The sequence below is a fragment of the Cyprinus carpio genome, chromosome A6 (assembly GCF_018340385.1).
Source record: "Cyprinus carpio isolate SPL01 chromosome A6, ASM1834038v1, whole genome shotgun sequence".
Taxonomy (NCBI): Eukaryota; Metazoa; Chordata; class Actinopteri; order Cypriniformes; family Cyprinidae; genus Cyprinus; species Cyprinus carpio.
This window is the reverse complement of record NC_056577.1, coordinates 5,807,429-5,821,918: the sequence shown is the minus strand read 5'-3', so window position 1 is coordinate 5,821,918 and position 14,490 is coordinate 5,807,429. Positions and strand designations below refer to the sequence as shown.

The 14,490-nt window shown below is 41.1% G+C and overlaps 2 protein-coding genes across 4 annotated transcripts in view; both read left to right on the top strand.

The window, feature by feature from the left end:
* Positions 1-9,716, top strand: part of LOC109065911 (methyl-CpG-binding domain protein 5-like) — a 28,185-nt gene extending 18,469 nt beyond the window's left edge. Inside the window, exons 9-10 of one of the 3 annotated variants that reach the window (XR_006160205.1) lie at positions 6,669-6,740; positions 6,830-9,716. Coding sequence is in view for 2 of the 3 variants with exons in the window: in XM_042757633.1 (XP_042613567.1) it covers positions 1,151-1,259 (109 nt within the window). In the remaining variant the exon portion in view is untranslated. The other 2 variants (XM_042757633.1, XM_042757634.1) reach the window with 2 other exon arrangements.
* Positions 9,717-11,524: 1,808 nt separating this feature from the next.
* Positions 11,525-14,194, top strand: sowahcb (sosondowah ankyrin repeat domain family Cb). Its single transcript, XM_019121193.2, has one exon. It carries the CDS (start codon positions 11,871-11,873, stop codon positions 13,449-13,451), a length of 1,581 nt encoding a protein of 526 aa, XP_018976738.1. The 5' UTR covers positions 11,525-11,870; the 3' UTR covers positions 13,452-14,194.
* Positions 14,195-14,490: the final 296 nt, after the last annotated feature.

Genomic DNA, 14,490 nt, shown 5'->3' with positions numbered 1-14,490 from the left:
CAGTGAACACACACACACCCAGAGCAGTGGGCAGCCATTTATGCTGCGGCGCTCGGGGAGCAGTTGGAGGATCGGTTGCTTGCTCAAGCGCACCTCAGTCATGGTATTGCCGGACCGAGACTCGAACCCACAACCTTAGGGTTAGGAGTTAAACTCTCTTTTCCAAGCACCTAGCGATAAGCAATGTCTTATGTATATAGAGATTTGTCAGAAACATCTGGATTATAATCAGAATTTAAAGAAGCATTTCGGATACTATTTCCACTCTGACGGCAACGGAATATATGAATGATTTATTACTGCTTGAATGTCATTCAACTTTTTAAGTGACAAATAAATATTAAATCTTGAAGAAAGTGCTCAGTAAGCTGCATGAAATCCTTTGCATCTGTAGAAGAGAAGGCACTGTGCACAGGATATGAGGAATGCAAGCATTGTCACACTCAATAAGAACAATGACATCAGAAGTGATTGTAATAAAAATCACGCATATCTCTCCTAAGCGTAGTTGGGAAACTGTTTGTTTTAAGTTGTCCTTAAGCACCTTCAGGCTCTTGCTGAGAGAGTTTATCCAGAGTCATAGTGTGGGTACTGAATCAACAGATCCACTGTCAACTGGATCTTATCACTCCTACAGTTGCAGAAAAGTGCAGGGAGCAGCAGTAGCCCCTTTATGTGGACGTTGCTGATCTCATCAAGGCTTTTGATCTGGCTAGCAGAGATGGCCTCTTCAGGATCTAGTCCTGATGACATGACCATGAAGGAAACTCTTGTCTTTGATGGCTCAACATATGAAGTGGGGTGAAACAGGGCTGTGTTTAGCTTTCACACATTTTAACATCTTTTTCGCTGTCCTGCTGAAGCACACCTTTGAGTCTGCTACTGAAGGGCTCTACCTTCCTTCTGTTTAGAGCGGTCTATAAATCCTGGTAAACAGTAGGTTTGAATGGTGACTAAATAGCTTTAAGCAACACAGTTTCCAAACATCTATGGCCAAGGAGATGTAAGGGGGAGGGGGTGCAATGCTGTTTCATGCATCCAGATTTGTTTACACTGTTAAAGAGTTGAATTCTCATGCTAAGCATGGACAAGTTTCAAAATAATTTGGACGTATGACGGAGTATTTATGTACCAAATCTCTTACCTCCAGGTTCTTACGAGTTCCGGAGAGTTGTGGAGAGGGTAGAACTCCTTATATGGGCATTTCTCCCAGAAAATCGCGCACACATCAACCAGAGCGAGAGAGAGCCCATCAATGAGCTTCATCCGGCTGCAGCACTGTACGGGACTTGCTCGGGAAGAATGTTTAAAGAAGAGTGTTTTTGGTTGTAAGGGAAAGATGTTCAGCTTCCTAAGGAACCCAGCGTTATGTAAACAGTGGATACAGTTGTTTTTCCATGGCAGCAACGGAGTTTCACAAGTGTTTTTGTTGACAAATGTTTTATAAGCAAGGCCCAGTTCGACACTGGATTTGCACATCGTTCGATACTAAAGATGGAGCGGTGCCAGTTATAAAAGATCCTGGTTGTGATTCAGAACTGCAGACGTTAAGTGAAACGGCATCAAATGTCTGTTTGTTGGCATTCAGTGGTCAAATGCTCGTCAATCTTTAGCTCCACCCACAGCATGCCTCCAGGATCTTGGTTGTTTCCGGAGAGAATCGAAATGCTGTATCCTCTTTTATAAATATGATAAACTAAAGTCTTTTGTAGATATGAAGGATGCAGTACTACTCTATAGGTACTCGAGATTAACATGAGATTGAATGAACTGTGTGAGCATGGGTATAAAAGAAAAAGAAGAAAAATTTTGGCTTAGCTTCATGAAGATACGTTCGGATGAATGGAGAGTGAATTATATCCACATCTGTTGAGGATGCTTGATCTTCTTGATGATGTAGGTCAGTGGTTCCCAACCATGTTCCTGGAGGCCCCCGAACACTGCAGGTATTCCATGTCTCCTTAATCAAACACACCTGATTCAGATCATCAGCTCATTAGTAAAGACTCCAAGATCTGAAATGGGTGTGTCAGACAAAGGAGAGATGCAAAATGTGCAGTGTTGAGAGGCCTCCAGGAACGAGGTTGGGAACCACTAATGTAGGTTACAACTCGGTGCAGGGAGGGCCGATCTCGACTGAACTTTCCTTCCAAATCATGCTGTACACTCTGGTCAATGCGGCGAAACGTGTGTTTAAAACATGACCTGAATCTGAAGCAAAAACTGTATGGTCAGCGTGTCCTTTAATCTGTTTGAAACTGTCCTGAGTGTTTGTGACGTACTAGAGGAATGTTAGGCGAGTATCTGTGTAACAAATTAGCATTTTGAAGCTGTCTTGAGCCGAAATAGACGCAAGTCTCTGTGCGACTGAACTCAAGGCTGACTAAGTGCATGTCTGTGTGACAGACTATGGCAAGCATGAGTACGGATGGTCTTATATATCTTATTGATTGAAGTGGGAGCAGTTATGATCAGCTGAGTGTCAGCTGATGCTTGAGTCACGCCGTGTTCTGCCTGAACTACCCTTGAGCTCCATTCGTCGCTCAAACTTCATATGTGAAAATTTTTCATGAACTTGTACACTCAGTGCCAAAAAGGGTCAGAGCAGTATACTTTAAGTTCTGGAGGACATACTAAGTGCTAGAATATTATACATTTTCTAAATGAAATCTAGGGTGTATTTATTTCTGCAATCCTTAATTTAAACAAAATTGGCTAATTTACTTATCTTACAGAAAATATTGGCATATATTTTGTTGTTTTTATTAAGCATATGTTTAATATGTTTAAATTTTGCCATCTTTCGATGAATTATATTGTGATCATTAAGAAAATACATCTTTTATATTTATTCAGAGGGGGTGTACTCATTTATGCTGTCTCTTCTGCTCGTCAGTGCTGTTTGTCTAACTGTTTCTCCTCCAAGTCTAAACCAAATCGCTATAAAATATAGCATTCTGTGTAGAATTCAAATAAGTCCGATACATTTTGTGGTCTGCACGACTCGCGCATATGATCCACTCCGTGATATCATGTCTTTGATGGTCCTTGACTCCATCTGTTGGTCACTGGCAGGTCTTTGAAGGTTTTACCTCAGGTGAGGTCATCTGCTGGATTCCTATCGGAATCCACATACCACCAGTTACACCTTGCAGTAAGGTCTTGGATCTCTGCTATCGTTGTTCCAACAAATACTTTGAATCTGTATGATTCAGATTTTATCCAGGAGAGTACTGTTGTGGAATCTGTCCACAGGACCACTCTGCTGATTGCCAGAGTAAGCTCAGTCTCAAGGAGTTTGGCTAGCTGAGCACCATTCAAGGCTGCATATAACTGCAATCGAGGGATGATATGTCGCAGCTTAAGATCTACTTTAGACCTGGCCATGATAAAGGCAAGCTGAACTTGACCTCTAGCTTCAGTTTATCTTCAAGGACTCATGCTGGACCTTGCAGAGTCCAACCCAGGTGTGTTTTAATCTCTGCAGGGCCCCCTGGTGGACTGGTTCTCTAGGGGTTATTAAGTGAGGATGGTCTTCTCCGATCAACAGCAGTGGGCTGGCTTTATGAATGGGCAGAAGTGGTACACCTCTCAAGTGGCTGAATTTCTGTTAAAGGGCTGCAACAGGATATAAATGTTCTGCCAGGCTCAAGGGTTCAGCCGCAAAAGCTCTCTCAATAAGATAGCTCTTATACGGTTGAGATCTTGAAGGAAACTGCTGTAACATGGAGCTTTGTGATGTCCTGTCTTATGGTCCTCAAGGCTAAGTCCTCTGACTGTCCTGTGAGACCTAGTCTTTGAGCTGCAGAATACAGAATGATTGTGCACTCAGAACTGAAATCTAGCACAGCATATGTGTCTAAGCTCTTACCCTTGTGTTGCACAATCACTTTAATGACCTTGAGAAGGTCTTGACTGGACCCTTCAGGCCAATCCATATACAGTGGAGTGCTGGTATAGCTGACAAGCCAGGTGCCTTCCTTCAGTGGCCTATCATTCACATGATGGAGGATTTGCAAGTGCTTTCCGTCAGTCACTTGGTTATTTAGAAAGTGCCTGGAAGGACATACACTGGCTCAGATAAATGGTCTTTGCTGTCACAGTAATGGCAGAAGGTGTTGCTTTTACTCATGCCGTTTAATGGCTGTGGCAGCACTGGTAATGATGGTTGATCTACACCATGGAGGATGGTGGTTGGTTGAGATTTGACCTTGAGATCTCTGCAGAAGTCTGTTCTCTGTCTGGCTCTGTCTCTAATAACTTTGTCTCCTCCAATGCTTTCAGGATCTTGGCACCATAATTCAATCTTGAGCCGCCACTTAGCAAAGTCAAGAAGTGTGTACACGATACCTAGTTCATAACTCATGTGCCTTCTGAAGTATGACCGCAACTCTGGAGGTAGTTTGGTGAGAAGTTGAGCCATGTGGGATCCACACTGTAACTTCTCCTTCTGCACCCAGTGTCTTAAGGAGGCCTACAAGTTTCTAGAGCAGTGGTTCCCAAACCTGTCCTAGAGGACCCCCTGCCCTGCACATTTTGTATGTCTCCCTAATCAGAGACACCCAATGTAGTTCTTGCAGTCTCTACTAACGAGCTGATGAGTGGAATCAGGTGCATTAGATAAGGGAGACATACAAAAGGTGCAGGGCAGGGGGGCCTCCAGGACAGGTTTGGGAAGCGCTGGCCTAGAAATTGGATGTCTGGAGAGTCCATAACAGCACCTGTTCCCTTTAGAGCAAGTTGGTGAGGTCGCCCAAACCTCTCAGTGAGTGCTGCCATAGTGTCTGAATAAGGAGTAAGGGAGTTCTAGAATGAATCTGTCATCAGACAGGCTTCCATTACCTTCAAGTGGTCAACTAAAACCTGGATCTTAAAGAGCTCAGTTGTATCGTCTGGTAACAGATTACCCAAGGCCAACTTAAGACAGACAAATTCACTTGGGCCCCAACAAGTAAAGTCCAGTATAGTTGGCTAAGGACCTCTTTAGGTTGTCTTCCGTCTGTTCACATCCATCTGCCACCCAGGTTGGTTTGCCGGTAACCCGTAGGACTGGATGGAATAGTGCGCCATATGCATGTATGGGGTAGGGGCTGACCTGTCCATCTCTGGTTGCCATGGGCCTGTGTAATGTCTGTAGGGGTCAGGCGAGCTTGAGGAAACATGGGCTGATACTTTCCCAGTAGCGGGCATGTCATCGTTATGATGTCCGATAATGATGTGCTAGTTTAGGTGTATGTGCTTCTGACTCCCTATAAATAATTTTAGGTGAGGGCACTGGAGGTGTTGGGGATAAATGTTGCTCTTTGGAAGTAGGAGATGACTTTTTACTTGACTGGTTCCTCGTTCACATGTCTTGTATACCTTTTGGGATTTCTGTCAGTCGTCTAATCACCTCTTTCATTGATAGAGATTGACGAAGCTCTCTGTTCTCTCTTTCAAGGTCTTGCGTAGATCCAGAGGTAAAGAATGGGCATAGTCATCTTGCACACTCCACTGGTCCGTAATGAGCTACCATGGCTCTGTTTGTGGACCCGTTACCTCTAAAGAATCAGGTGTTCCCCCCTCAGCTCACCTTCAGCTCTTCTGAGCTGTAATCTCTAGAACCTTGCAGACAAGTCCCTGTGATGTCTTCCTGCTGATAATATTCTCACCTATGTGGCTGCTGTGCTTTCTTTGTTAAAGGTACCATTACTTGAGGTTTCCCTTGATACTAAACTTTGAATTCTTGGAAGGATATGCGGACTGGAAAAAGGAATGTTAAGGCTGAGCACCTTGGATCCGCTATTCTAAACTCTGGGGCTCTGACATCCTAGGTCCAAACACTCAATCAGGCTGGAAGGACCAAATGTTGAAAAGGGTTAATTAGAACTGTATGTGCACTAGTGCCAGGTGGAGTTGTGTTTGCACTGGTGGGTCGGTGAGGACACCTGAGGCAAGATTCAGTGCCAGATTTGAATAAGATAATTAAGAGTTGACAGCACAGTCAGACCACAGGGCATTTCTTGTTCAAAAGTCTCTGACAATGGAAATTTGTGTAGGATGTTGTCGTCATTATGTTTTACTGCATCAAGTCGAACGGTAAATGTGAAGAACAACGTGTAACTGACAATCCACACAGTTTACAATATTAAATACCACAAATTTAGTACTTTCAAACATCACTTAAACTATAAATTAAGTATTAAACATATTAAGAAGGCAATACGGCAGATGAACTTGGACACGCAAAATGATATCCGCTGCTTGAGTGAATAAACAATCTCATGGTAATATACTCCTAGCTAAAAGCAGCAAAGCACTTACATTGTTTCAAGAACTAACATAAATGGAAAATCGTTATTGTTCAGCCTCAGAACACTTGATGCTCCTCTGAGAGCGATCGCTGGATGACGTCACGCAGTAACAGGTGCGCTTATTGGCTGTAACTTCTTAGCACCCAGTCAATGAAAAACTCCATTTGTGGTGACATGTTGACAGGAATCAGACTTGTCTAGCAACAAAATAATGTCAGTAACAATAATGCATAGACTAAGATAGTACAAATCATTAATGTTGTGTTTCTTTTATGTTTCTTTCTGAGCACTCGTGTTATTGTGCAGCAGTTTGGCTCGATGTCTGTTATTTTTTAAAGGTGTGCTATTAATGCATCTCGTGTCTCTCTCTCGCAGGGCAGGAAAACTGAATTTTTAGAAGCTGCGATTCATGAGGCCATGAGTGAGTTGGACAAGATGTCTGGAACTGTGAGTTTCACACACACAAACATCTTATCAGACTCGTTCTGATTGGATGAAGGGATAATACAGTGAAGCTGTTGTCTGTCAATCTGCAGGTTCACCAGGATCGTCAAATCAAACTGACCAAACCCAAGAGGAGGAAGATCTCCAGATAACAGCAGCATCAGGTGTCAATGTGTCTCTCTCTTTGATCGTGGTGCTACACTCTAGCAGACGGCTCGTCGTGGCTCCGCCCTCATCCTGTGACTGACAGGTGCTGGATCAGCCAATTAGAAAAGGCAGCAAAAACAACTTGCTGAAGAACTATTTTTTTTAGTGTGCAAGGAAAAATATCAAAATGCAAAAAAAAAAAAATTATAAAAAATAAAAAAAAACGAAAAAATAATTACTGCATTTAAGAACACAGACAGTCCAAATATTTCTGATATGTTTTCAATGTGTATATAGACAATACAGAAATTTCATGGTAAAAACATTGGAAGAAGTGTAAATACTGTAGGATAATGACATGTACAAGCCAACTCAATGCACACTTTATCTTCAGCTGTACAAAACACAAAACAGAAATGTCTCATCGGCCCATAAGGCCCAAAGACATTACAATGAATAAGAGTCAATCTGAGACTTTTCTAAGCTTCAGTTTGAGTTGTATTTTGAGTGAGTGTGTGTGTGTGTGTGTGTGTCTGTCTGTCTGTCTCGGAGTGGACTTCACCAGCTGAATGGGATAGATGGGTTTGACTCAAGCTCGTGGGCTTCTATATAGGTTAGGTCTTCCAGCACTAAACACTAATACATGAATATGTTTATAATTGTCCCATGTCATTTTGCTGTTTTTTTTTTTTTTTTTGTCTTTATATGGTTATGTTGGTCTGTCATTTGTGGATTTATTGTATTTGAGTTAGACAGCACTGGTTTGTGAGGCTGCATTGGAGTCGTTCATACTGTAATGGCCAACAAAGAGGAAAACTAGGGGCCTTATAATGTGTGTTATAAATGATGTATGGACTCCGTTTATTTGACATGTTCAGTAAATTTGGCAATAATATGGCCCAGCACAGATATTCGCTGAAGCCTTATACTTATGTACACAGACACACACACATTTCAGTATTATTCCATTAACACAGTGTTCCTTTGCCTTTCATGATGCACTCAGTATTTTCTCTGTTAAAGTTTCATTCTTCAAGAAATTAACAGTACTTTTGGAAAACCTTAATTTCCTTGTCCACTTGATGGAAGCCTCCAGTCATATCAGTAATGTAATAAATTTAGATTTACTCTACATGAAGACGGTCAGGATCACTTTATCTCAGTAATGTGGAAAAGGGAAAATGCTCTCAGTAACTGCAAACTTTTGCTTTTGGTGCTGCATCATCCTCACTTCATGAGTCAGAATCAGTCCAAGAACAGGAACACAAAAACTGAAAAGCCACTGAGTGTATCTCAACGTGGCCCAATCTTGGTGTAGTAATGTGGTGGTGTGTTTGATTCTGCATTATGGAAAGACACAGATGAGCTGTAGGTTTGTTGAATCTTATACAGATTCCGGAAAGTCCTGCTACCATTCAGACTCATGTTCTAAAAGGAGTTCATGGGAAATGCCACTTGGGTGAGAGGAGTTTGTTTTTGTCTTGGTGTCTGTCACACTTTCGTGAATATACGATCAGAAGGGTTAGAAAATGGCTTTAGCACCGAGTGGTTTAGGGGTCATAAACTGGGAGTTGGAACAGGTCAGAGGTCAGCATTGGGCTCAGAATCACTGGAGTAAATGGTGTCACGTGGACATCTGCCAGTAACACTAACTTAAAATAAAGAGCTGATTGAATTATTTTTGTCTGTAAACTCTATAAGTATGTGTGGGATTTGCAGCACATTGCTGTGTGAAACATACTCTCATCCGTTTGCATCCGTTTTAAACACTAAAGCAGGGCAGATTAAATACCATATATTGGCAGTTTTTTCTCCTTATTGTTGATCTTTACAGAAATCTCACTACAAAATTAAGTGCAATATTTCCATTCAGTGGAACTTAGAACTATACCGGCGGAGATATTGTTGTAATGACGTTTCAGAGGAGAAATGGTTCAAGCCCGTGAACCGACTCGATCGGCTCGTGCGTCTCTGCTGGTGAAGTCGGCTCTGTTGTCAGTGCAATGCTGCGGCTCTGTGTTCAAAGTCTCACTGTTCAAGGTCAAAAACATTTTGTGTTCATGTGGTCAGTGTTGCCCAAAACATTTCCCATTTCAATTCTTGAGTCCTTTTCTTTCATTTCCTCCGTGTGTGTGTGTGTGTGTGTGGACATTTTTATTTTATTCTCTTTGCTTGCTATTTTATGATTGGTGTCTGACTGGTATTACAAACCATTCTGATGTCAATATTTTTTTTTCAATACGTATCTGAGTATATATTTTCTCACCAGTATGTACTTTACAGCAGTCGACTTTGTAAAGTATGTTGTGCACTTGATTATGTTTGTTTCTGATAGCTTTGATGTGGCTGTTAGGCTTAGTTTGTTAAAGTCCATAATTTCTTATTGTTTAATTAGATTTTTTTTAAGATGTCCTTAACAGCAGTTTTGTAAATATTGTGAACATTACAGGTCATGCTGTGATGTGACATTGAAATGATGCACCAACGTTTCAATTAAAACCTGGTCACTAAATCTTGGTCATTAAACTGGTGTTTTTACTGTAGCTTTATAAGATGGATCATCAGAAATTATTGAAAGTATATTTGCTTTGTTAATACTATTTTCAAATTTACTGTAAATTTCTGTTTAGTTTCAGCAGTTTTTTTTTTGTTACATTTTAGTTTTTATTTCATGGACAAATTTATTCATGAATTATGATTTGTTTCAATTATGGAAATGAGTGAACTGCCATTTTTTCACTTTATATAAAGTCCTTTGAATTTAAGGTTGCCTTCATGCTGTGCTTTATCACTGCTAAGCAGAGGTGACCAATAAAACGAGTTACTAGAAGCAGGTCAATTTTCGGGTCATTTTTCCTAAAATTATCAACTCCTCTCAAAAGTTTATTATGGCCTGAAGTTTCTTCTATAATTACTGCAGTCTCTGCTGCAGAAACTGCTGCTTTATTCAGGTGTGGTTAGATGATGCATTTCTGCCGTAACATCATAAATCTAGAAACTTTTTACTTTAAAATAAATTATTAAATGATGTAACCTGTTTGTAACTTTATATTTTGTGCTAAAATGACCCTAGGAATTTTTGTTTTAAATCTGCAGCAGTTGAGTGTGACTGTAAATGTAACAACTTATCTCTTCTGTCTGTTGTAATCCATCGGTTTATTTTTTTACTCCCTTGGAAGGGCATTAGTAGATTCATATGCTGCAGACAGATGGGAACAATAGACCTCAGTCCTATTGACATGTGGTGTGATTTGAAGCATTTATTGATGGGCATCATGTAGAGGGTTTGACCGAAATGCTGTATCAGTCTGGACTGCATTTTCCAAAAGCATTTTAAGCTTAAGTTTAGATAGATCACAATCAACACAAAATCAAGAATCCAGTAGTGACTGTGTTAAGAGAGAAAAAAAAAAAATCAGTGATAAGGTATTAAAGAAAATCCTTGAACTCATCATGGAGTGTGTCTGAGCCCCGAACATCATCAGGAAGGCTATTCCAGAGTTTAGGAGCCAAATGAGAGAAAGCTTTACCTCCTTTAGTGGACTTTGATATCCTTGGTACTCTCAATAGTCCAGAATTTTGTGATCTTATGGACTGTGATGGAATGTAGTGCAATAGAAGATCAGTTAAATGCAATGAAGCCAGACCATTTAGGGCAGGGGTGTCAAACTCAATTCCTGGAGGGCCGGAGCTCTGTTGATTTTGGGTTCAACCCTAATTAAACACACCTGATCCAACTTATCAAGTCCTTCAGGCTTATTTGAAAACTACATGGTATGTGTGTTGCAGCAGGGTTGGAACAAAACTCAGGCCCTCCAGGAATTGAGTTTGACACCCCTGATTTAGGGGCTTATGTAGAATGATTATTTATTATCGATATAGAACTTAACAGGTAGCCAAAGTAGAGATGATAAAATTGGGGTGATATGATCATATTTTCTTGACCTGGTAAGTACTCTAGCAGCTGCATTTTGGACTACCTGTAGCTTGTTTATTGAGGATGCAGGAAAACCACCTGATAGTTTTTACAGTAATCCAGTCTGAGGTCCTGAATGCATGAACTAGCTTCTCTTCATCAGAAACGGATAACATGTTCCATAGTTTGGTAATGTTTTTAAAAGGTTGAAGAATGCTGTAAAGACTTTCAGGGTGTCCAAGCAGCTGGGCGATGGAGTGGTTGCCAGATTGGGAATCAAGCTACAACTGCAGGGTCTCAGTGACCGACAGCAGAAAGATTTGTGTCTTGCCCACTTTTGAAACTAATGGTTTGTCATCCAGATTGATCTGTGAGAGAAAATCCAAGTTCAGAAAAAGGGCTGAGAAAGACTGTTCTGTAGCTTTTCATCAGTCACTTGGAATAATTACAGATGTTCATTACAGGTGTTTGCCAGCATATTTGCTCGGATCACACTTTAGCTTATCTTCATGAACAAACTACAGGGATCATCATTGTGTGTTCTTGCAACTATAAATGCTTGCCTGTTTGCACGATCATCGTTTAAAATATTATTATTTAACTTAGTTTTTAAGAAGAACTGTTAAATAATTGAGTCAGTAAATATTTACCAAACTGACTAGAAAACATTTTCAGAGGAAACTGCTATTTTTTAAGGGACAAGCCAACTATTAGCACTTTAAAGGCCAAGCCAACTATTAGCACTTGGAAAAAGGCTTTCTAGACTTTGGACATATAAAGACATCTTTCATGAAGCATTAAAAAAAACAGTTATTGTATCATTGGTAAATCAGTTCGTTTCACTCTTGAGCAGAGAAGCGCAGCGCTCCACCTGCAGGACAAACCGAGCGCTGCAGGTCCCGGAGAGACGCGGGCGGGGGATGGAAGCGCATCAAGCAGATTAACGGTGGAAAAACAACAGCCACAGCATTGTCTGTTTTCATCGCTATTAACTGGGTAGATTTCTGTTACTTATTCGGTGATAACTGATTTACAGAGACAGTATTTAGTAAGCTTAACGAATACATCCCATGGCGACCGAATGCAACAAAGAAGCGGTTTTATATTTCATAAAGGAGAGAGGAGGGCGCGTGAAAACCGTGGATTTAACGGATCATTTTCGTGCGACAATCCATAAAGATCCTGCATTAAACCCAGTGGCAAAGGAAGCTTTTAAACGCTATGTAGACAGCGTAGCTTACGTTAAAGAGGAAAATGGCGAGAAATACGTTTGCCTTAAAAAGAAATTTAGGAAATCAACGGGTTCAATCGAGAAGAGTGACGGAAATAGTCCAGCCGATGATCTCAAATCCCGTGGAGAAAATGTCGTGGAAACCAGAAACCACGTGTCCTCAGAAGGCAAAAGTGGAGGAAAAGAAGGGATGTTACCTGGCTCAGGTTACGAAACTGGTAAGGCGGGAGGTGCACAATCACAGCCGGATATTTCTGTCACGTTTCCACAAGGTGTGAACAGCAGGACAGATTCTGAACTCATGGGGAATTCAAGCAGCGGCACGGCGGAGGACAAACCTGCTTTAAGTATGAAAATAAGTCAACCACAGGCGGCAGAGAAAGGTCCAAGACCCGAGATATCAGTGCGAGACTCAGACGGGACTGTGTGCAGTTCGGCATGTTTACAGAGAAATGAAACACACACTGGTGAAGTGAAAGACGAATCAAAGGAAGAGACTGGAAAAGAAAACAGACCTCAGCGTGTGAGAACTCGGCAGAGCAATAAATGGACAGAAGAAGATCAGCCGGACTCTCCAAATAACAGCCGCAAACATTTGGTCGAGGCTTTGATCAGCAGTTCACCTCAGGTTCGTCGCAGCGTTTATCTCTCGGGCAGATGTAAAGACTGTCCGCGGGGCGACAGCGACTATGAGGCCGCCGCGGTGACGCTCGAGCCACTGGAGCACGAGTGGATGATGTGCGCGTCTGACGGACACTGGGAGAGCCTCCACCGGCTGCTCGCCAGAGATCCCAGCCTCCTGACCAGGAAAGACTTTGTGACAGGATTCACATGCCTGCACTGGGCTGCAAAGCTCGGGAAACACGAGCTGATTGTAATGCTCGTCAACTTTGCCAAAGAACATCACGTCACTGTGAACATCAACGCGCGTTCCAGCGCGGGTTACACGCCTCTGCATTTAGCTGCAATGCACGATCATCTCGAGGTCGTCAAACTGCTAGTCGGAGCGTTTGACGCCGATGTGGAGGCGCGAGATTTCAACGGGAGAAAGGCGTGTCAGTATCTGAAGAGTGATATTGCGCAAAACATTCTGGACATCGTGGGCGCGTGCGTGGAGTCTGACGCAGACAACATGGATGTTGGAGACGCAAGTCGCTGGAGATTGTCAAGAGTCATTCAGTCCAACTTCAGACCTTTGAAAACTCAATACCATAACAGCAGCGAAGAGGACGGCAGTGGCTTGACTAAACAGAAATCTCTCCGCAGGAAATCTTCCTTTACTAAAATGAAACCCAGTCTCAATAAAATCCGCATGAGGTCGCAGATAGTTCACAGCACGTCACTCCTTGATAGATTTGAGAAAGATACAACAGAAGAGTCTCCAAACCTCTTAAGACCCAAATCGAACCTCTTTGGATGAAGAAATGCACTAAATGCAGTATCTGCAGCTTTCATGTACATTTGCCGTTTTTTTTCACTGAGGACTTTTTTTGTATCCCTTGCTTTGCACAATATTAATTTAAAAAGTAGCCTTCCAAACATTAATGATGATATGATATTATTTCTCTTCCTTCAGGTGTTGAGCAGGTAATAACTGAACACAACATACAGTATATAAAACCTTTCTTTTAAGAGAGACTGTAATTTCTTATGGATTCTAAATAATGTGCATGAGTTACAGACGACTGACTGTAACTTTAGTTTAGAAGAAACAGTGTTAATTTTTTTGTCCTGTCACTTGTAAATTACTGATTTTATTTTGTTAAACTAAATAATAGCAATCAACATTAGAGGAGTAGCTATTACTTAAACTTTCTTACTGTTGAGTGTCCTGAACTAGAGTTAAAATTGTGAACTTATATTCCCACATATCTTTTCTATATCTTTATGTTTTGTATATGGGTTATCTAGAGCTTTCCCTACAGTCATTTGTGATATACATAAATCTTCACTACTGTCAGCACTTGCAGACTTTATTTCACAGAATAATGCTAGGATTAGTGACACCTTTGCCAAAATTCATTTAAATATAATGAGGGAAACTTAAATACTGGATGTACTGCATTAACATTTTAAGATATGATATTCAAGGGTTGTGGAAAATACTTATTTACTGTTTAATTATTTGTATAATGTTTCATTAAAGGGGCCATAACATGAAGATTCAAGTTTTACATGATCCTTTTTGAGATATTGCGTTATATTGTACTATAAAAACTGTACAGTTCAGAACTCACAAACCAAAAACAGTATTTATATACAGTATACTAACCTGCCAAAAAAATATCATTCTATATTTCTATTACATTGTGGCATCACAGTGGCATCCTCCACAGCAGGACATCATCGCCTGCATGTCCCGCATATGGATGGAGCAGGACAAACACTGTTCCCACAAACCAAAAGCTGCTATGAAGGGTTATTCATTTATAGGACACATTCTTTCTCTAAGTTTATTT